Raw genomic sequence first — 22,309 nt, forward strand, 5'->3', positions numbered from 1 at the left:
ATAACTTTTTGATGCCATTCGTCTACATAGAAGCAATAAAATGGCTAGGATGTAAACAAATGAATTAGAACATAAATACCATACCTGAGGCACTGCCAAGGAGCACTTTGCTACAGCATCATAAGCCTCTCTGAATCTTCCTAAATCACTTAGAGCCTTAGATTTCCGATACAGAGCTTTGTAGTTACTGGCATTTAAACTGAGGACTGTATCACAGTCTTCTAAAACTTTATCATGGAAACCCTGGTGAGTGAGACCAAATAAAGTTAGCAATCAATTCATGTCTTGCAATGATGCAAACACAAACAAATTCAGATTCTCCTCTCAAAATGGATTGGTAATGGTTTTTGTTTTGTTTTTGTTTTTTTAATTATTTTCATTATGAAATTTCAAATACAGAAAAGTAGAAAGAATATCATGGCTACCTATGTACCCACCACCCAGACCTTTGGCCATAAAAGACCCCAGATCTTCAAGAAAGAAAGCTGTCCAGGTATAGCTGAGGCCCTAAGTGTAAATGTCTATATGAAAACTGTAAGAACATCAAAATACTACTTTTTAAGTTTAGATAAGTGAACAGGTTGTATTAATTCTTTTGAAGGCTCACTATTCCTTTTTTTAAATTACAAAATAAAAATAACTCCTAAGAGAAACATAAGGAGCAAGCTGTCAGCAGAGACAACTGATACACCCACCTGTGAATACCTGTATCTTTTTAGGCTGACTTTTTTTTTTTTAAGAGCAGATACCCCCTCCCCCAAAGCCACACTCAAAAGGGTATCTCCAAGGACCAGTATCTAAAAATTTATTTTTAAAAATTCATAAGTATTTGGCCAAAATTGATTTTTCAAAGCTTGAGGCCTCTCTAAAGCACCTAATACATCTTTCCTATAAACTGAAATTAGAAAGCTGACTTTTGCTAATGTACTATGTTACTGAAAATCTTTTTTCTCTCCAGAAACACTGCTTTACAAGTTACAACTCACCATATTGGAATAGCAAGCAATACGATTTATATATAGTTTTTCAATGATTTCTTTAGGGATTAAAATTTCTTCAGACTTTGCATAATCAGCTATACTCAAAGCTTCTGAATACTGACTTATGGAGTGGTTCCAATCACGTTCGCGATAAACATCATTTCCTTCATTAAAAAGATTTCTCACAAGAGCGTGTAAATACACCTTAAAAAAAATAAAAAGAATGTTACCCCTTGAAACTCTTTAAGGAACAAGTCAGAGTGCAAGCAAATTTTAATTTCTGTATCTAAAACTTCAGAGGAAATAATTTGACAGAGCAACAAGCACTATTGTAAGAAATTATGAAATCTAGGCCAGGTCACTACTATCTCAGCTAGAGTTTCCTCGTGCTTGCTTTTTCCAAGAAAAAAATCAATTAAGAAAAGTGCTGCAAAAGCAGCCTGTCAATTTTTGTTGACATCGCCAGCTCTGGGCCAAGGATAAATTCATACAAGTGGAATGAGCATTTTAAGGCTTCTAACTGGTATTTATAATTGTTTTCGAAAAAAGGCAGTAACGACGAATGCATATAGTGGCTTGCTTGAATGCACCCCTGCCAACGTGTGTACACACGTGCGTGAGCACGCACACATAAAATCTACCAATTTCTAGAGGAAAAATGGTATCCTTTACTTATTTGCATATCTGATTACCAGCAAGGCTGAACTTCTCCACATTTTTTTTTTTTTAACTTCTCCACATTTTAATGGACCATTTGTATTTCTTCTTTTGTAAATGTTCAGGTGGCTTACTGATTTAGGGGGTTCAGTTCAGTTCAGTCTCTCAGTCGTGTCCGACTCTTTGTAACCCCATGGACTGCAGCACGCCAGGCCTCCCTGTCCATCACCAACTCCCAGAGCTTGCTCAAACTCATGTCCATAGAATCGGTGATGCCATCCAACCATCTCATCCTCTGTCATCCCCTTCTCCTGCCTTCAATTTTTCCCAGCATCAGGGTCTTTTCCAATGAGTCAGCTCTTCGCATCAAGTGGCCAAAGTATTGGAGTTTCAGCTTCAGCATCAGTCCTTCCAATGAATATTCAGGACTGATTTCCTTTAGGACTGACTGGTTTGATCTCCTTACAGTCCAGGGGACTCTCAAGAGTCTTCTCCAACACCACAGTTCAAAAGCATCAATTCTTCGGTGCTCAGCTTTCTTTACGGTCCAACTCTCACAACCATACAAGACTACTGGAAAAACCATAGCTTCGACTAGACGGACCTGTGTCAGCAAAGTAATGTTGCTGCTTTTTAATATGTTGTCTAGGTTGGTCATAGATTTTCTTCCAGGGGATGTCAAATCTTTTTTTTATTGCTTTTAGTACACATGTTCTTTTGGTAGGGGCAAAAGTTCTTTAAGTTTCCTTCAGGATTGCTATCATTGCTTTAAGATTTTAGAAGTCTCTTTCTGGGACTTCCCTGTTGGCCCAGTGGTTAAGAAACTGCCTTCCAATGAAGGGGACAGCAGTTCGATCCCTGGTCATGGAACTAGATCCCACATGCCTCGGAGCAACTGAGCTTGTGCACCTCAACTAGAGAGTCTGTGCACCGCAATGAAGACCCAGTACAGCTCCCAAAATAAATTAAATAAGTAATCCTTTCCTATCAAGGGGCACATAAACATACGGCTCTTCATCTCGTTTCGTGAATTCACGTCTAAGCTGACGAAAGTGACAAAGGAAACTGTCCAGATCAATCTTTAATGACTGAGGTGACTTGAGAGACAGGCTGATTCCCCTCTCTGGGCCCTGAGTACCTGTCTGTAAAATCAAAGGACTGCTCCACATGACTGCTAGCTCTCATACTTTACAGTTCTACGTCTATTTGGAGAAAAGGAAGGAAGAGGCTGAAATGAACAGAGAGGGAGGGAGGCAGAGAGAAAGGAATGACGTTCAGAAACACCAAAACCCGCAGAGACACAAAGCCACGGGGAACTAACGGTATGCAGAGATGAGGCAATCTTTAGTTCCAGGCCTAGTCAACTGGGCTTTCTCTCAAACTAGATTCATCTCCAGCTCTTTCATTTGATTACCAAGTCACCCTTTTACTGTGACAATTTCTCTGCTAAAGAGAAACCAGAAGATACTCTGTCCCTCTCAATCATAATCTGTCCCTCTCATTCTTCCTGAAATGAAAGGCTAAAAGTAACTGTCAAGGGACTCAAAGAAATTACTTCAAAAAGACATTAACAGAGGAAAGAAAATACAACTGTCCAAGGATGCCAGAAGAAACTAACCTTGTCTTATTTACATGAGTTGACAAACTTTTCCTGTAAATACCCAGACAGTAAGGATTTGAGGCTTTGTGATCCATTCGGTCTCTCTCAACCATGCCATGAAAGCAGCCAGATAACACACCAGCAAGTGAGCATGGCTGTGTTCCAATAAAACTTTATTCACAAAAACAGAGGGCCGCACTGGGGTTTGCCAAGCCAGTCTACATGTGACAGTTCATAGGCTACTTTCAAACAGATCTTTTCCTTACCGCATATTGTTCCTGTGATCCTGGATACGACAGCGGTGACCTAAGAGAAGAAACCAGTTAATTTTGCTGATCAGGTCCCTGTCAGGATTGGTTCATCCAGGAGTGACCCTAAAACTGGGCTTCTCATTAGCTCATCACTGGTTCAAAGCACATTTGAAAGACCTACTTGTCCTCTATGAGCATGATTCACATATAACTGCAGTCACAAAAAAAAAAAAATCTAAAACTATTCTTTTGTATTTTCTTTAGGGTAACATTTACCTTCCAAACCTACTTCTACTAACAGAGGGCCTAATTCTTCAAATGCCGAAAAAGTTTTAAAATAGTACAGAACCACTAGTTCTACTTGTTCCAATTCACTGCAGAACAGAGGGAAAGAATATCCCCTTCCCAGGAGGGACAAAGAAGCCTTTCTGCCTGGACACGGCCACCCGGGCTGTGGTCCTGTCGCTGACGTGCGTCCCGAAGGCCAGTTGAGGCCGGGCTTCTCAACAGAAGGAGTGTGGCCACAAAAGGCCTGGGTGCTGACCGATGTTGACTTTCCCTCATCAGAGTGAAACTAGGTTCAAATTCCTCCGTCGAACATTTTGGGAGATATGTCAGGATTTTAACCCTGAAATATCAGTGACGGCAAGATCCACCTCGGAACACAAAGGGACTGATGTTCCGGGAGCAGAAAGCATTGCTGGGACAAAAATATCTGATTTCTAACCCAGGTGAATAGGACTAAAAGTGTCCGACCCCCCCCTACATCCAGAGCCACAGCAAAAAGGGAGTGCTCCTACCCCCCCCCCACATCCAGAGCCACAGCAAAAAGGGAGTGCTACGTGGCGAAGACAGAGGCGTGCAGGGAGCCCTTACTGTATAAACTGTAGTCCTTCTTTAATGTTCTGCTGCCTTTTTCTTCTCTCCTCGGACACACTGGACATGTTATCCCACACATCCACTTTCTAAACGAGAAATCTGGAAAGAAACAGGCAACAAGTTACACAAGGCACGGGGCTCCTGGACCCCAATTAAAACACTCAGGATCAAGGTCATGTCGCACAATTAACTGCGGACGCATCCATATCCTCCGGCTTGACTAGGGTCTTTGAGGCCGAGGACACCACCTGAGCTGGGTCAGTGGTCCCCGCTGTCTCGTGCGCCTTGAGCAGAGGGTGTCCACATTCTGCCTGCTCCACATTGAACCACCGGGCAGATTCGGCAGGCGCCTCCTAAACAATCCCCACGCACAAGTTACCTCTCTCTCCCCCTCTCATCTACCCTCCTCCTTCAACTGCAGGTTTTGTTTCTGGCCTGTCTCTACGCACGCGGAAGCAGCCGTGAGAACAGTCCTGGCCTTGTTTTGCTTCTGGAAACCTTCCAGGAGCAAAAAGGTTTCATATCCGCTTGCCTCCAAGGGATTTTGACTTCCTTGTGAGCAGTCTAAGCCTGATCCGTACTTTGTTACACAGACTTTTGAAACAATCCTTGTTGATACAACTGATAGAATGAGGATCTAAGTGAAGTTACTTTAATTGAAATTTTCTAGATGGTAAGGGTTTACCTTAACTGTAACTCAGGTTGATGTCAACACCGGGGGTATTTACCCTGACTGGCCATTGTTCATGCAGTATTTTCCAGAAAGCTACAGGAGAACCACAGAGAAAAGAAACGGGATAAAACGTCACCTCTCAGTGTCCTAAACTAGGGTCACTCAGTCTCAGCCATTCGGGGAGGCAAGCTGTGACAGAGCCAGAGAGCATATTAAAAAGCAGAGACATCACTTTGCCTACAAAGTTCCATATAGTCAAAGCGATGATTTTCTAGTAGTCATGCATAGATGTGAGAGTTGGACCATAAAGAAGGCTGAGCACCGAAGAACTGACGCCTTTGAACTGTGGTGTTGGAGAAGACTCTTGCGAGTCCTCTGGACTACAAGGAGATCAAACCAATCAATCCTAAAGGAAATCAACCCTGAATATTCACGGGTGGGACTGATGCTGACGCTGAAGCTCCACTACTCTGGTCGGATGTGAAGAGCTGACTCGTTGGGAAAGACCCTGATGCTGGGAAAGATTGAAGGCAAAAGGAGAAGAGGATGAAAGAGGATGAGATGGTTAGATGGCATCACCAACTCAACAGACATGAATTTGAGCAAACTCTGGGAGATAGTGAAGGACAGGGTCGCAAAGAGTCTGACGAGACTTAGAGACTAAATAACAACAACAAACTCTAGCGTGAAGAGCTGTCCTGTGTGCCGTGGGATGCTAGCAGCTTCCTGCCCTCTGTCCACTAAGTCCCAGCAGCACTCCTCCCCTCAGATGCGGCACACCAGTATCTCCAGATATTGTTAGATGCTCCCCAGTGGGGTGGGAAGGGGTTGGGGGGTCCACACAGTCACCCTTGGACGAGGACTCCTGAGAGTCAATTCTAAGAGGACATCATGTCACAAAAACTGTGGATCTGCACCCATGTTTCAAGTATACACAGTGGAACTGCTTTAGTTTCATTACTGCTCACCATGTGTTGCGCAAGGGTTTCCAAGTGTAGCGTGGGATGGAGGCTGGAGTGCCCTGAAACCTGGGAACTGGTGCTGAGGCTTTTTTCTTTTCTTCCCCCTTTCAGTTTTATTGAATACAGCACTGTGTAAGGGTAAGGTGTAAAACACAATGATCGACATAAAAACCTCACGAAATGATCACCGTAACAGGCTTAGCGAACATCCATCACTTCATATAAACACAAAATTGAAAGAATATAAACACTTTTTTTTTCCCTTGGGATGAGAACTTTTACTCTACATCCTCAACAACCTTCATGCTTCCCTGGTAGCTTAGCTGTAAAGAATCCACCTGCAATGCCAGAAACATGGGTGTAATCCCTGGGTCGGGAAGATCCCCTGGAGAAGGAATAGCAACCCACTTCAGTATCCTTGCCTGGGAAACGCCATGGACAGAGGAGCCTGGCGGGCTACAGTCCATGGGGTCACGAAGAGTCGGACACGACTGAGGCCACTGAGCACGAGCCATACACAAGATAGCTCCAGATGGATTCACAGAAGCAACAGCAGTGAGAGAAACCTGGGGGCTGGGAGAGGGTAAGACAGAGTCTCTTCACAGCAAGCCTTTAAAAAAAAATTTTTTTTTAATCTTGTGAATAAATGACCACTGGAAAAAGAAAGTATTCAAAGAAGCCTATGTGGCTTCTGAGCCCTTCCGGGGCCACTCGAGTTTTCTCTCCTTTAACTTAAGGCCGAGTCAGAACCTTGGAGCTCAAGGCACCCAGGGCTGCACTTGGAGGCCCAGGGTGGTCAGGCCAGAGTGACTGGGATGGAAGAAAAGAAGCTGCAGGCAAGAAGCCTCTCCTCTCCTTCAGTGAACCATGGGCCTCTCCCCACCCTTGCCTGGTGAGCTGTGGAATTAGTTTGAGGTTCACTTGAAAAGTAAATCTGACTCTTGGGCTCGGACCTAGGTGGCGGCCACCTGGCGAAATGCACCAAGGAGGTCAGAATCATGGGCAAACACGGGACCTGTTATGATGCCTCCCCCAGGAAAATGGTGAGGAAAACTGAAACCAGCCAGCATGCCAAGCACATCTGCTCCTTCTGCAGCAAAACCAAGAAGAAGAGACGAGCCATGGGCACTTGGCACTGAGGTTCCTGTGTGAGAACAGCAGCTGGTGGCGCCTGGACCTTCACCCCCACCTCTGCCATCACAGTCAAGGCTGCATCAGAAAGAAGCCCAAAGGAACTGAAGGACCAGGAGAAGCACCACCATTTGACAATGTTGCCTAGCCTATAATAAACGGGCTCATTTATGTAACAACAACAAAAAAAGCAAATCTGTGGACTCAGAAGGGACTCTGGGGTTAGGATAATCCGCCAAGATAAGAGCCTTAGAGCTGCTTCCCCAGGAAGTGCTCAAAAACCTTGAACCCTGGCCTCTTAAGGACAAAGGGCAGCAGAGAAAGAGCTGACGACTCAAGCAAGTGATTAAGAGAAAGTAAGATGTAGATTCTTAACAGCAGGAAACGCCATGCCACTTTCACGTGTTTAAAAATCGGCGAACAGAGCATGAGGTGACATTTAAATATCATATGACACAGCGTTCCGTGTTCTGTAGAATTCTCGCCTAAATTTTGTTATGAAAAATTTTATACACACACACACACAAATTTTTTTTTTTACCATGAATTCATATACCTCTATACTACCTATATCTTACAATGAATATTTTGGTATATGTATTACATCTGCCCATCCTTAATGACGGCTGCCCACCCTCCGTCCATCCACCAACACAATTTTGTAAACTGCAAAGTGAGCGGCAGACATCAATTATAACTCAACGTGAAACACCTCAGCATAATGTGGAGTTCAACAGCTGTTTGCAGTTTTTAAGGTAAAATGCAAATACGTTAAGGCAGGTTTTGACAAATGATACATTTGTGTAACCCAGACCCTGGTCTTGAGACACGCCACTGCCTTTACTCCAGGAAGTTCCCTCGGGCCCCTTCTCCAGCCGGTCTTCCCCTACCCTGCACCCAGGGCAATCACTGTTCGGCCTTTTTCCCACCATAGTTTTACCTGTGAAATGAAGCCTCCCCCAACATCTCACTTTAAAATAAAACAATAAAGGCTTTCCACACCATCTTATTTCGGGATCCAGTCAACAGAACCCTGCCTCAGTTTTAAAGTGAAGGAGAACTTGATAAAGTTAATCCAACAACCATTTCTCTTCAAATTCAGCAGCACATGACAGGAGTCTCTTCCCTCCTCCAAGTGCGGGGGCGGGGGGCTTCACCTCCAGCTGACCTCTAAACGTGAGGGCCCTGGGGGCACCAGAACCCCTCTCCCTGTGTCCCCCCCACCCTCTCCCCTCGGGAACCCCCTGCCCCACCCAGATGTGAAACATTCTCGAGGGCCCGACAATGCCCCGTGTCCATCCCCTAGCAGAGCTCGCAGATAACCTTCTACCTGGTAGTTCTACTTGGATGTCCAGATGCCACCCACTGTTCAGAAAGCAGGGCTTTAAAATACCATGAGAGTGAAAAGGAACGTCGCCTTCACAGCCCGATCATTCAGCCGCTTGGGTGCCCTCTGAGGGCAATCAATCAATGGAACATCATTGACACAGATCTGTTAGGCATCCTGACAAAGACACTCTGTGAACAAAGCTGTGCCTGGACTACAGAGGTGGTTACCTGAATCTACACGTGGGATAAAACTGCCCAGAAACACACACACACGTGAGTGAAGAGCTGAGTAAGGTCTGTAGTCTGGTTAACAGCGTTATACAGGTGTCAGTTTCCGGGCTTGGCTACGGCACTTCAGGTAGGCAAGACGGCACAACTGGGGGAAGCAGACGAAGGGTTTGTGGGAGTCAATATATGACTTTCGCAGTGTCCTCTGAGTATGTAATTATTTCAAAATAAAAAGTTAAAAATATCCTGTGGCTACGCTATTTTTTATACAAACCAGGGCTCCTAACATGTGTCTGCACCTTACTTTTCTTGACTTGGCACCGCGTCTTGAAGGTCAGTCCACGTCAGCACACATCAAGCTGCGTGAACAGCCCTGCAGCGGGCTCCGTGATACGGCTGCACCGGAACGTGACCAGGCCCCTAGGACACTGTGGTTGTTTCCAGTCTTTAAAAGTTCACCAGGTACACAGGACATTTCATATGCACATATCTTCAAAGAATTTCCAAAGAATGAAGGGTAGGTGTATTTCTTTATTTTGCCAACTACTGCCGAGTTTTACCAAATGACCCTACCCATCACCAGTGCACAAGAAATTACTGGACGTTTCCACTGCCATCAGGGAGATGACAGTGTGACAACTGTGGCTGGGGCTTTGTTTGTTTTAGTCTTCCTATCGTCAGTGAGGCTGAACATCTTTTAAGATTTAAGAGCCGTCTGTACTTCCTTTTCTGTGAACTGCTGTTTCATTTCCTTCGTGCATTTTTCTTCCAGGCTGAGCTGTTTTGATTCATGGAAGTTCTTTATGTGTTGAGGAAAGCAGTTCTTTGTGATGTTATTATTATTTTCCCCAACGTGATGTCAAACTTTTGATGTTGGTTATAGTACTTTTTGACAGCAAAAGTCTTATTTTTCAGTAGCTCAATACTTTCTTTTATGGCTTCTGGATTTTGACATACTCAGAAATGCCTGGGCTTCCCCTGACAGCTCAGTAGTTAAGAATGCCTGTCAGGCAGGCGACAAGGGTTTGGTCCCTGATCTGGGAAGATCCCACAGGCCACGGAACAACTAAGCCCGTGTGCCACAACTACTGAGCCCACATGCCACAGTTATTGAAGCCCGCACACCTTCGAGCCCGGGCTCTGCAACAAAAGCCACCGCAACGAGAAGGCCATGCCCCGCAACCAGCGTCGCCCCTGCTCGCTGCAACTAGAGAAGAGCCCTAGCAGCAGCGAAAACCCAGCACTGACAAAATAAATAAAGAAGTAAAATGATTTAAAGAAAGAAAGGAATGCCTGCACCACTCTGAGATTACGAAATAACTCTCCATGTTTTCGTCTAGTAGTCTCACGGATTCATTAAAAAAATATATTTTCTTTTCCTTAAACCGGATCCACCAGTTTACTCTAAGGAGTGATATATATATATATATATATATATATACACACATACATACATATTCCCTCTCAAATAGCTACTAGTTGTCCAAATGCCATTTACAAAAAGGCCATCTATCCTACACTGACATAAGACCCATAGAAAATTCTGGGCCAGTGTGTGACCTTTACTCAGCATGTCTAACTGGAAGGCCCCTAATGTTATACCCTCCTCCTCTCAAGCCTAACTCTGCCCTTCTCAGTACTGAAATCACCTCCTGGCCAACTGCTCAAACCAGAAACCTTTCTCTCACCACATCCAACTAATCTACCCACAAAGCATCTGTCGGTGACACTGTCAAAAATACATGCCGGGCACCCCAAATCTGAGCGTGTCAGGCCTCCTGTGCCACCCCGGTCCCAGTCACAGGGGGGTGTCGCAATTCCCTCCCCACCAACCTCTGCTCTGGGCCCCCGAGCTCACCACTGTCCCTCCCCCACCCCGTCCCTACACTACACTGAAAGGAATGCTCTTTAAAAACACAAGTTGGGTATTACAGTCCTGCTTAAACTCCTCTGCTGGCGTCCCCCCAGCACCCAGAACCAAATCTAGACTCCTGACGGAGACGCCGCCCTCACCCGGCCCGGGTCACGCTGTTCCTCTTCCTGTGGGTCCCTGGGGTGAGTCAAGGGCTCCACGCTTCCGGGAGCTCATGCATGCAGTTCCCTCTGCCCACGACACCCTTCTCAGATCTGCCCTGAGCTGGCTCCTCTCAGCCCTGAGTCTGGGCTTCAGGGTCAGCTTTAGAGGCTGTCGCCCTCATCACTCCCTGCCAGGACACCCCCTGTCTTTCTTGGATGCGATCACCTCACACTCCCTGGGTCCAGGTCAATGACAACCCAAGCGAAGAATGAATGAAGTGGCCAAGTGTAAAGAGGACACTCCATTCAAAGTCCCTGGGACAGCGGTTCAGTCAAGGCAGGCGTGAGAAACCAAAGGACGGGGCCAAAGAGGAAGTGACCGGACGCCAGTGGGGCTGGCTGACGGGGACCCCACGTCCTCAGGGAGCAAACAAGGGAGTGAATCAACAGGGTGGGAATCAACCGGACCAACAGAGGAAAAACCTGAACCCCTAAGTCACTCCTGAAGGAGTTCACACATCACCAACAGGGGAAAAGCCAGTCAGCCACACCCTCTTCTCCTTAAACGGAAAGGAAGTGGTGGGAGGGTGAGGGGGGGGCGGAGCTTTGAACTGTAAAAATAAATAAACAAAATCAGCGAGAAACTCAATTACAGAGTCTGAGCAAACCCTGGGAGATGGTGGAGGACGGGGAGCCTGGAGTGCTGCAGTCCAGGGGGCCAGAAGAGTCGGACACAAGGGAGCCACTGACCAACGACAATTCATGAATTAGCTGAACTGTAAACGGGAACATACATCACCTCTCTGGAAGCAGCTGACTTTAAGTTCCTTACTCACCCTGAAGCTTCACAGAAGGCAAGGCACCCTGGCTCTCCGGTATAATTCCTTATATATTTATTCTGTGCCTGTGAGGTGACACCCACTAGTCGAAGCCTAGCACAAAGCTATAACTAAACCATGAAATGCAAAACTGTGAAATTCTGGCCTTTCATAGTAACTTTGGGAACCAGTGTCCATTATCAGAAGACACCAAGGAAGCGAAATGTGACTACAATATATGGCAGAGGCAAAAATCACAGCCATCACTGACGGCTCTGGCTGGATGCCAGACATTGTTCCAAGTGCTTTATGAGGGTGAAATCATCAATCCTAAGAATTCTGAGAGGCAGGTACTGAGAAGAAGCTGAAGCACAGAGAGGTGATGCGGCCGGGCCACTATCGCACAGCCAGAAAGCGGCCCAGCCAGAAAGCGGCCCAGCCAGAAAGCGGCCCAGCCGCCCGGGCTGGCCCCGGGCCTGAATTCCCATCCGAGGAGCTCTGCCAGGAGGGCCAGCGTGGCTCTGAGGGCTCCGGGGCTGGGCTCTGAAAGACACACGCAGCTGCCGCAGACAGGTGGGCACTTCAGTGCCACTCAAGAGGAACCGAATAAATACAGCCCTCTGCACACTCAGGCATACAGGGTGACGTCGGCAAGGGATGAAATTTAAAGCAACTCAGAGAAGCAGAGGGGGTCGATGGTATGGACACAGGGAATTTTAGGACAGCACTCCAGGGCCAAGTGGCGAGTGGAAATACGCTCCGCCCACGACATCATGTGTTTAGAAAGAGGAGTAAATGTTATTAAACAGCCGTACTTCCAAGACATCCTCACACAGGACCAGAGAAGGTACCCCAGGGAATGTGCAGCACAGTGCCTGAATTTTTGCCTTAAAAGGCATTCCTAAGCTGCAAGTGAAAAATTATAATCATCAGCTTGTAATCAATGCAGTCCTCAGACTCAAGCCTCTCTGGGTCAGGGCCCAAACAACACACAAAGTAGCTAAAGTAACTGTTCCCTGTCATTCCGGCTTGCAACACTTACAGAAGCGGGTGGACACATTACATCCCACAGAGACCACAAACCCAGGGAGGGAACCTCATTATAGATGTTCTGGCACCTTCTTGGAACAGGGAAATCTCCTCCTGGATACACTTATGAGGCAGTTTGCCCCTTCTACTGAAAATGAAAGCCCCAAGATGAAGGCTGCACTAAGCAACATCAGGGAGGCAATTTCACACTTTTACTCCTCCCCTAACCCCTCTCCCACCCCACCCCCCCAGCTGTTCACTTTGAACTTGCTCTCAGATCTCTCAGATATAACATGTGCCAGGTGGCCCTTCCGGAGCCCAGGCCTCCTAAGGCCCTGGGAACATCTTGCCTGACACAGGAATCCTGTATGGGAGGAATGGACAAGAAAGACAAAAAATCTTGCAGACAGCTTGCCCAGGGGCACCCAGGCCCTGGGTCAGTGGCATGCCCAGGACTACAGAGGTGTGCTGAACTGCCAGATTACTACCCTGCTCCAGACTCACATATTCTAATAAAATACAAAGGTTCCACTTTCTCATTTGTGCAACAGAAAAATTTCTGCCTTTTACTGTATTAATTATCTGGTTCCCAAGGCGTCACAGTATGTGAAATTAATAGTAATTAGTTAACTAAAAACAACACATCGCTAAACTCATAACAAAATTAAAAAGCAAACTTATTTGGGCAAGACCTGGTAAGGATAAATGACCCTGTTTCTTTGCATCAAAGGAAATTTTCACCTCACTTAATATGCTTCTATTGTGTGTGTGCGTGTATGTGAATTAAATTTTTTAAACTGACATTTGGAACAAGTATACATTTTAAACTTCTGGATGAACATTTTCTTATTTCTCCACCCGAAAAATACTATCTAAAGTTTTTCTGATGATTTGTAAACATTTCACACTTTAGAAAACACAAATTTCACTTTCAATCCTGATTCTGGAGAAAAAGTATTTTCACTAACACACACACACTTCAAGATATTATCTGGAAATCAAATCTCCCCACATTATACTTTCTCTTGAAAGTCATTCTAGAGTAACCAAGGCAAAGAATACAGACACCTTCTGTTCCACCTTGTCCTTTACTGGCATGCTCACAACTCTCCAAGAGTCACTGTCACCATTACTGGACTTAAGATTCTATACTAATTGATTCTCTCCTACTTAACATTGATTTAACCCTCCCAAACTGACAAGCTTTACAGTTGGTCAAAATGAAGAATTAGGGGACAGTATCATTGACAACCACCACTTGTACTGGTAAAAACTAACAGTATCTAACAAGTGGGAAGGGAAAAGAGTGTAGCTCGGTGTGTGATGAGCACCCAAGAAAGAACTTGAAGGAAGGCATTTAGGTGTCAGAGGACCTGAAAATCAACATGTGCTTTGCATTACACACACACACACACAAACATACACCCCACCCCCCCAAAAAATATTCAGCTTCGATAGCTCAAGGTCTGATTCTGAGTGAAACTATCTGCAGACTCCTGTAGACAGCAGACGGAAACCGTTTTTTCAGCAAAGAAAATTCCCTCCACTAATTTGAATTATTCTGCAAATTAGGACAAGATCCTCATTAAGCAATCAGCTGGGCAGTCCAGCTGAGGGTGAGAGGGAAGAGGCAGGGGATTCCTTGAGAGCCTAGTAGAGAAGGAGGCCACATGCCATCACAGAATCAGAAAAAAATAAGCAGATGGCACAGGCTCCTAATCACCCCTGCCCCCTTCCGAAGCTCTGGCTGAACGCTGTCCAATAGAAATATAATGCCAGTCACATATCTAATTTTAAATTTTCAAGTAGCCATGTTAAGAGAGAGCAAAATGAAACCAGTGACATTAAGAATGTATTTAAGTTAACCCAGTATGTTCGAAACATCATCTCAACCTGTATGATTTAAGCAGGAAAAAAATGACGAATGGGGGTGCTTTACTGTTTTCTCCTAAGTGATTTAGAATCAGGTGTGTTTCTTTCACCGAAGAGGGAATCTCTAGTAGGTCAAGCCACATTGCAACCGCTCCGGCGGTCAGCGGCCACCTTCCGGAGGCAGCTCACACGAACTTCAGGCGGACGTTGGCCTTTAAAATACCTAACTACGTATCGGAGGACGGGGTTGGGGGGAAAGACCCAAGTCCCGAAAATTTCACCCAATCAGGGTGCAGGCGCGACCTCTCGGGACCAGCCAGAGCTTTCCAGCTGGACCACACCCCTGCAGTGACCGTCCCCGACAGGAAATTCACGCTAATGGGAACTGACAGGTCTTCATTCTTTAAGGGTGGGGACGAGAAACCTCCAGCCCGGGCCGTCTCGGTGTCCACAATAAAGACAGGAAACCATTCGTGCACGTCCTAGACGTGAGCTCCGTGCAAAACAAAAAAATTAACAGGGGGGTGGGAGGGGCGAAGAGAGTGACCCGAAATTAACGAGCCAGGCGCCCCGCGAACATCTTTCCCGCCCCCAAAACCAAGGTACTGGATTGGTGGGGGGTGGGGGTCCTCGATCACCAAACAGACAAAAATAGTACGGGAAAATATATACATATATATATTTTTTAGTTAACCAGAGACGGGGTGTTTTGTCAGCCGAAACGCATGCGGGAATGGGGCGCGCGGCGGCGCCCCTGCGCCCCACTTGGCGGAGACGCGCCCCCGCCCGCCGCCCCCCAGGGAGGGAGGCACCGGGACCCGCCCGCCCCCGTCGGCGCGCCCGCAGGGGCCCAGGCGGCGGCGCGCGCTTGGGCCGCCCCTGCGCCGGGGCCGCGCGCCCTTTGTGGCCGAGCCCCGCGCCCCCGGGGCCGCCGTTCCGCCGCGGGGCGGCCGAGAGCGCGCCCCTCCCCCGCCCGTGTCCGTTACCGGCCGCGCGCGAGCACGAGGCGGCGGCGGGCGGGGGCCGGGCGGCGCGCGGGCCGGCGGGCGGGCGGCGCGCACCTACCTGCGGGGACGGCCGCGCCGGCGGGCGGGCAGCGGCGCGCGGTGAGCAGGCGACGGCGGCGGCGGCGGCGGCGGCGGCGGCCTGGGCGCTCGCTCGTAGCTTCCCTCCGCGGCGACCCGGCGGCGGCAGCGGCGGCGCTGGTGGCGGCGGCTCCTCGGCCTCCGCGCGGCGCCCTCTGGCGGCCGGAGGCCGCGCCCGCCGCCCGGGAGACGCCGCCATTGGCTGCGCCCGCGAGCGTCGGCGCCGGGGGCGGTGGCGGCGCCACGTCGGGCCGGGCGGCGGCGGCGGCACCGGGAGGCGGCGACCCTCGGCCCCGGCCTCCGGGGCCGCCCCCGAAGCTGGCGCGCGGTCCTTGCCTGGCTGCGGCCGCGGGGCGGAGCCAGTGGAGGGGCCGCGCGGCTCCCGGAAGCAGCGGTCTTGGGAACCGATTGGGGGTGGGCGTGCGGTTCAAATGGATGCTCGCCGGGCGTGTATTTTTCTGGGTCGCGCGGCCCCGGAGTAGAAGAGCTAGGAGTTAGAACAGCGTCTCACAGGGAACTGACCTCGTTTCGGGTGTCGGAAGGTGCCTTCCTCGAGACACTGTTTATTTAGCAAGTCCTTAGCTGATGCTCCTTACTCTCTGGCTTGTGAACTGTTTGGAGCCTGTGGACATCGTTGTTGTCCTCTTTCCTGCAGAGGAGGAAGAGCACGGAACTCAGTGGCGGCTCTGATATGGACGGGTAGAGGGCCTGGCTCCCCTCCTTCCAGTGCCGCCTCATCTACTTGTATTTTCTTGTTGCTTTTTTTAAGATTTTTTTTTATGTGCACCTTTTTTTTTCCTCCACCAGAGCATCACTTTATTATTAATCTGCCGTCAGCAATCGAAAACTCTTTAATGGCTAACCCCCCTATCCTGGTGAAGTGGACCTTTTTAAAAAGTCTTGGATTTGTTACAATGTTTATGTTTTGCTTTTTCAGCTTCAAGGCATGTTGGGATCTTTGTACCCCACCCCCACCCCGCCCCGACCAGGGTTGGAACCTGAAGCCCCTGCGTTGGAAGGCCTAAGTCTTTGGACCTTTGGACCACCAGGGAAGTCCCCCATCCACCTGTATTTTCAACAGCCAGCGGTGCTCGGGGCTATGGCGGTGGACAAGGCAGGGTCCCTACCCCATAATGGGATGATAATGAGTGGCAGTGGGAACCCACCAAGACGCAGAAAAGATCTTTCTGGGCGGTGAAAAGCCAGGAGACTCAGGTCTGGATTGAGAGACTGCGATGAGCTTCATTTAAAATAGAGGGGAGGGACGCCTCTGCGAAGGTGATAGTCTGCAGAGCTGAGGAAGGTACTCTCGGGCAGAAGGAGGGTCAAGTGCAAAAACCGGGAGACTGGAGCTTGGTGTCTGGGGAGCAGGAGGTTTGTTTGAGGGCAGACACGTCTGAGTAACCGAAGCGGGCCACTGTTTGGAATTTGGAGCTTGTTCTGCATGGCACTACTGAGTCTGAATTAGGAGTGACACGATATGATCTGCATTTCAAGAAGTTCTCTAGGACTAGTGTGCTGAGACTGGGCGTCGGAGGAGGAGCAAGATGGGGAACCGGGAGACTGCTGGGTGGCTCTGGCAGTGGTCTGGGTGATGTCAGTTGATAAACCTGGTGTACTAGCTCAGGCTGCTGTAACAAGATACCAGCCAACCTGGAGGCTTAAACAAGAATGCATTTTCCCAGAGTTCTGGAGGCTGGAAGTCCAAGATCAGGGTGTTGGCAGGGTTAGTTTCTCACTGGAACTGTCTGCTTGGCCGGCAGAGGGCCGCCTTCTCTCTGTGTCTTCACGTGGTCTTTCCTCTGTGTACAAGCCTTTCTCTTCCTAGGAAGACACCTATCATATTGGCTTAGGGCCCCACCCTTATGACTTCATTTAAGCTTAATTACCTCCTCGAAGGCCCTGTCTCCAGATACAGTCATGTCAGGAGTTAAAGCTTCAACATATGAATTTGGAGGGGACACAATTCAGTCTGTAACATCAGGTAAGCACTGTGACAGAAACGTTCAAGGAGAGCTGACCGTCTGAAGAAGGGATTCTGTTCATCAGTCAGGTCTCAGCTCAGACGTCTTCTCTTGGAGAGTCCTTCCCTGACAGTCACCTGAAATTGCCCATTGTCTCAGCACTCTCTGGAATGGCTTTGCTTAATCACTTGGGTTCTTGTTTGTGGTCTTCCTCCTCCCCTGTAGGACAGCAGAAACTCTTCCTGCTCTGTTCTCTATTCCCAGCCCCTAGAACAGTGCTAGCGATCTATAAATTTTTCTCAAATGAATGTCCCCAGGTAACTAGGAGCTAAAGTCTGCAGGATGAGCAAGAGGTAACTGGCTGCAGGGGTGCATGGAGAGAGAGGAGACTTAAGTCGGAAGATGCTGAAAGGGGGCTTCCCTGGTGGTCCAGTGGTTAAGACTCTGCACTTCCAGTGCAGGGAGTACAGGTTCCATCCCTGGTCAGGGAACTAAGATCCCACATGTTGATCAAGCAAAAAAAAAAAAGAGAAGAAGATGCTTAAAGGTCAGAGTGGCTAGACCACAGACACCTGAGTGGGGTTCCAGGAAGTTTAGACAGGATATGAGCAAAGGCCAGGCTCTGAAAGGTGTTGTAAAGCTACATGAAGATGGACATCATTTTGCCAGTACAAGAGAAAACTCGATGGGATTGTATGAGTTGCCTCTGGTTGCTGTAGCAGATCACCACAAACTTAGTGCCTTAAGATAATGCATATTTACTATCTTACAGTTCCGGTGGTCTGATAGTGGGTCTCTGGGCTAAAATCAAGGTATGGACAGGGCTGATTCCTTCTGGAGGCTCCAGAAAAGACTGTTCTCTTGCCTTTCTCATCTTTTGGGGGCTGCAGCCTCCCTTCGCTCGTGGTACCTCCCGTCATCTTCAAAACCAGCAAAGATTAGGGAAGCCTTCCTCAGGACTCATCTCCCCAGCTCTGCCTCTGATGCCAGGTCTTCTCTGACTCTCCTGCTTTCTGCTTTCCCTTGTAAGTGCCTTGTGGTGACAGAGAGCCCGTCCAGATCATGCACGATGATCTCCACATTTTTCTCATCTGTCTATGGGAGAGTTCTTATGACCAGAACTGTGTATTCTACTAAGCAAGAGAAGGCAAACCAGGCCTGTTCTTTTTTTAATTAATCTATTTTATTTATTTGATCATTCCGGGTCTTAGTTTCTGCATGCAGGATCTTTCACTTTGGTACGCAGGCTCAGCGGTTGTGGTGCATGGGCTAAGTTGCTCTGTGTCTTATGGGATCTTAGTTCCCCAACCAGGGATCGAACCCCTGCATTGCAAGGTGGATTCTTAACCACTGGAGCACCAGGGAAGTCCCAAGGCCTGTTCCTTTTATTTTATTTATTTACTTTTTTATTTTATTTGGCCTGTTCTTTTTAGATGGGTTTTATTTCTGCCAGGGGGTGTTGCATTAGTTTGTGATCCCAGTCTTCCCACCTACCTTGAATTCTCCACTCCTCTGCATGTTATCCTGTCAAAATTCTCAACTGTATAAGGAGTCAGTATATGTCTATTTTTGGTTGCCTTGGTTTTTCCGTTCAGCAGGGCACCAAATTAGGAGTCTTAGTTTAAGAACCTCATCTTCTAGCACTCATCTGGAAACGTGGGAGTGAGTTCTTGGTGGGGATCTCTGGCCAGCAGCTCCTGCATCCCGGCAGTAACATTAGTGATGGCTCTGTTTTGTGTATAAAGTTCCTGAAGATTCTTGGCTGCAGCTGCCATGCACACATGGCAAAAGTGGGTTTTGTTTTATAGTCACATCCTAAGTCCCCTCCAAAGGAAAAAAAAAAGGTGTTCATATCATTATAAACACGATTCTCTCTCACTCAAATTCCTCCAAATAAATACGAAGTGAATGTTGTGGCATGAATATTTGTGTCCCCTCTCTTAAGTTCATATATTAGAAATCCAAACCCCCGATATTAGAAGGTGGGCCTTTGGGAGGTGATCAGGTCACGAGGGTGCAGCCATTATGAACAGGATTAGTGCCCTTATAAAAGAGGCATGAGGGAAATGATTTCTCTCCCCATCGTTTGGACACAAGGAGAAGACAGCTGTCTGCAAGCCGGGACGAGGGTCTCACCACACATGTCAGATCAGTTGTCATCTTGATCTTGGGTTTCCCAGCTTTCATATCTGTGAGGGGAAAAAAAAAATGTTTCTTGTTTAAGCCACCCAATCTATGGTTATTTTGTGAAAGCAGCAGGTACAAACTGAGACAGTGAACATCTAAGATACAAGCAGTTGGTTAGTAGGAGATAGCACAGGGGGGAGGGAACTTGGAGTTTGGGAAGCAAGGATTAAATCCCAACACGCTCCTTACCCATATGGATGGCCTGGGGCCCGTTTCTTACATCTCAGTCCTGAGCTCATTGTCTTAACATGTGGCTAATAATCCCTCTCTCATGGTGAGGATGAAATAATGTGTACATAAGGCGCCTGGCACAGAGAATGGTCAATAATTAGCAGTTACATTTCCCTCAGGGTGTTGACTAATGAATAAACTTGCCACCATAATCTTGGAGGTGGGGAGGGGCACTTGCACCGGGCCCCACCCCCAGACACCATGAAGCGTGCTCCTTAGTCCCCCTACATTTGGAAAAACTGTTCCTGAGGGGGGCATGATGGAAGGGTGACAGATCTCTTAGGTATCCTGAAGCGGAAAACTGCTTGACTCACTGGCTTGAAAATAGAACCTCAGGGGACTTCTTGACTTCACCTTCCAGTGCGGGGGGTGTGGGTTTGATCCCTGGTCCAGGTGCTAAGATCCCGCATGCCTCTTGGCCAAGAATCAAAACCCTAAAACAGATCTGAGCAAAAACATAAAACAGAAACAAAAACATAAAGCAGAAGTCATATTGTAACATATTCTGTAAAGACTTTAAAAGACTGTAAAGTCTTCTGTAAAGACTTTATGGTCCACATAAAAAAAAAAATTTTTTTTTAATGATTTAAAGATAGACCCACCATCTCAGAGATAAAACCACTATTTTGAGGCTGTTATCAATGTATTATCTACAGAAATGGATTCACCACAGGGCCAAGCTCAAATAAGAATGAAAATAGAAGTGATCTGTTTGCAAGTATTGTATTTGTTGTTTAGTCACTAAGTCGCGTCCGACTCTTTGCGAACCCGTGAACTGCAGCACACCAGGCTTCTCTGTCCTTCACTACCTCTCTGAGTTTGCTCAAACTCATGTCCATTGAGTCTGTGATGCCATCCAACCATCTCATCCTCTGATGCCCCTTTCTCCTCTTGCCCTCAATGTTTCCCAACATTAAGGTCTTTTCCAATGAGTCAGCTCTTTGCATCAGGTGGCCAAAATACTGCAGCTTCAGCATCAGTCCTTCCAATGAATATTCAGGGCTGATTTCCTTTAGGATTGACTGGTTTGATCTCCTTGCTGCCCAAGGAACTCTCAAAGAGTCTTCTCCAGTGCCACAGTTTGAAAGCACCAATTGATATATGTGTTCCAGAAAAGGAAAACCTTCAATTTTATGGTGACTCAGAACAGGAAAAGCGCATGTTAAATGTTTGCTAAATGACCACGTGATACTTCAACAAGCCACACGCACGAATTATGTCAGTGCTCCTATGGGAACCTGTGCTGGAACCTACATGTTCAGCATTTTTTAAAATGTAATATTATTATATTCCTTCTTGAATAGTCATATGAACTGAGTAATCCCAGTAAATCACTGGGACTATACTTCTTCCACATTCTGCTTTGATGAAGTGCTAAAATATAAGAAAGATACAAAAAGTATAAACTGGATTCCTTTATTTGGCTTTGTAGGTATTATATGGATTAGGCATGTGCTTCCTCTCCACTTTCTCTTGGTACTTACCTTATGTTACTCAGCTTTGAAGATAGCTTGCTAAAACCTCCACCCATGGGCTGGTGGCCTGTACATCAACTTACATGTGTGACTAAGTGCAGGTGAGGAGACATCCCGACTCAGGGATCGAAGCCAGGTCTTCTGCGTTGCAGGCAGATTTTTTACCATCTGAGCCATCAGGGAAGCCCAGTATAAAGCAAAAGAGCCCTAATTATCCAAGAAAATAAAAGAAGCAGATAGATAAATAATTGGGGGAATAAGATGAAAGACTTTATGTTTTACTTGTCAGCATTTTTTTCCAGGAATTCTTCGGAGTTCCCCCAAAAGGATACGGTGGTGGGAAAGCAGATTTCTGCCTCCAAATTATGTTCCTGTGATTCTCAGCCTGGACTTGATACTAAGTTTGGTGCTACAATGTATCACACAGTTCCTTTCTTTTATGTGGGGAGACACATTTAACATTTAAAAAAGAATTGCTCCAGTTCCTATTAATAGTAGCTTTGGGGGATGAAGGATCAGGAGAAATCCAGGAGTGCTGTCTTCACAGCAGGAATTATTTTCAATTCTTTCCCCTACTTCTTTCTGCCCCAAAGCTGGGAGTACAAGGGTCCCCTTTCCATGTGTTCTGTCTTCCCCTCCATACCTATTCCCAGCTGACTTTTCCTCCCCCATCCACTGATTAATCCTGCCCATGCTTTCTACTGCCTCCAGCCTCTGGAACTCAAACCACCTGGAAATGGTCCTTCTGGAATAGTGGATGGGATCCAGGGAGCTCCATTCATCTGTTCAACAAATGTAAGTGCCAACTACATTCAGTGTGCTGAATTCCAAAACCTACAGTCAGAATTCCTACACTCAAGATGCTTAAAATTATACTTGCTATTTGAAGATGCTCCAAGATGTGGGCTTGGGAAATAGACAATTAGAACAGGCAAGGCCACA

The 22,309-nt window shown here is 47.2% G+C and overlaps 1 protein-coding gene, 1 long non-coding RNA gene and 1 pseudogene across 4 annotated transcripts in view; 2 read left to right on the plus strand and 1 right to left on the minus strand.

The window, feature by feature from the left end:
• ZC3H7A (zinc finger CCCH-type containing 7A) overlaps positions 1–15,858 on the minus strand; it is a 38,049-nt gene extending 22,191 nt beyond the window's left edge. The window contains exons 1-5 of one of the 2 annotated variants that reach the window (XM_069569970.1): positions 15,491–15,858; positions 4,365–4,466; positions 3,504–3,543; positions 987–1,184; positions 85–243 (exon numbers count right to left, since the gene is read on the minus strand). In XM_069569970.1, the coding sequence (XP_069426071.1) occupies positions 85–243; positions 987–1,184; positions 3,504–3,543; positions 4,365–4,432 (465 nt within the window). In that variant the 5' untranslated portion in view covers positions 4,433–4,466; positions 15,491–15,858. Of the gene's footprint in view, positions 1–84; positions 244–986; positions 1,185–3,503; positions 3,544–4,364; positions 4,467–4,551; positions 4,859–15,490 lie in introns of those variants that run through there. The other variant, XM_069569971.1, reaches the window with a different exon arrangement.
• Positions 6,158–7,288, plus strand: LOC138429746 (large ribosomal subunit protein eL43-like; annotated as a pseudogene).
• LOC138428974 (uncharacterized) overlaps positions 14,837–22,309 on the plus strand; it is a 34,267-nt gene continuing 26,794 nt past the window's right edge. Inside the window, exons 1-3 of one of the 2 annotated variants that reach the window (XR_011252639.1) lie at positions 14,961–15,027; positions 16,448–16,725; positions 22,079–22,162. This is a non-coding gene — a long non-coding RNA (uncharacterized lncRNA). Of the gene's footprint in view, positions 15,028–16,447; positions 16,726–22,078; positions 22,163–22,309 lie in introns of both variants that reach the window. The other variant, XR_011252638.1, reaches the window with a different exon arrangement.

This window comes from Ovis canadensis, chromosome 24 (assembly GCF_042477335.2).
Source record: "Ovis canadensis isolate MfBH-ARS-UI-01 breed Bighorn chromosome 24, ARS-UI_OviCan_v2, whole genome shotgun sequence".
NCBI classification, from domain to species: Eukaryota; Metazoa; Chordata; class Mammalia; order Artiodactyla; family Bovidae; genus Ovis; species Ovis canadensis.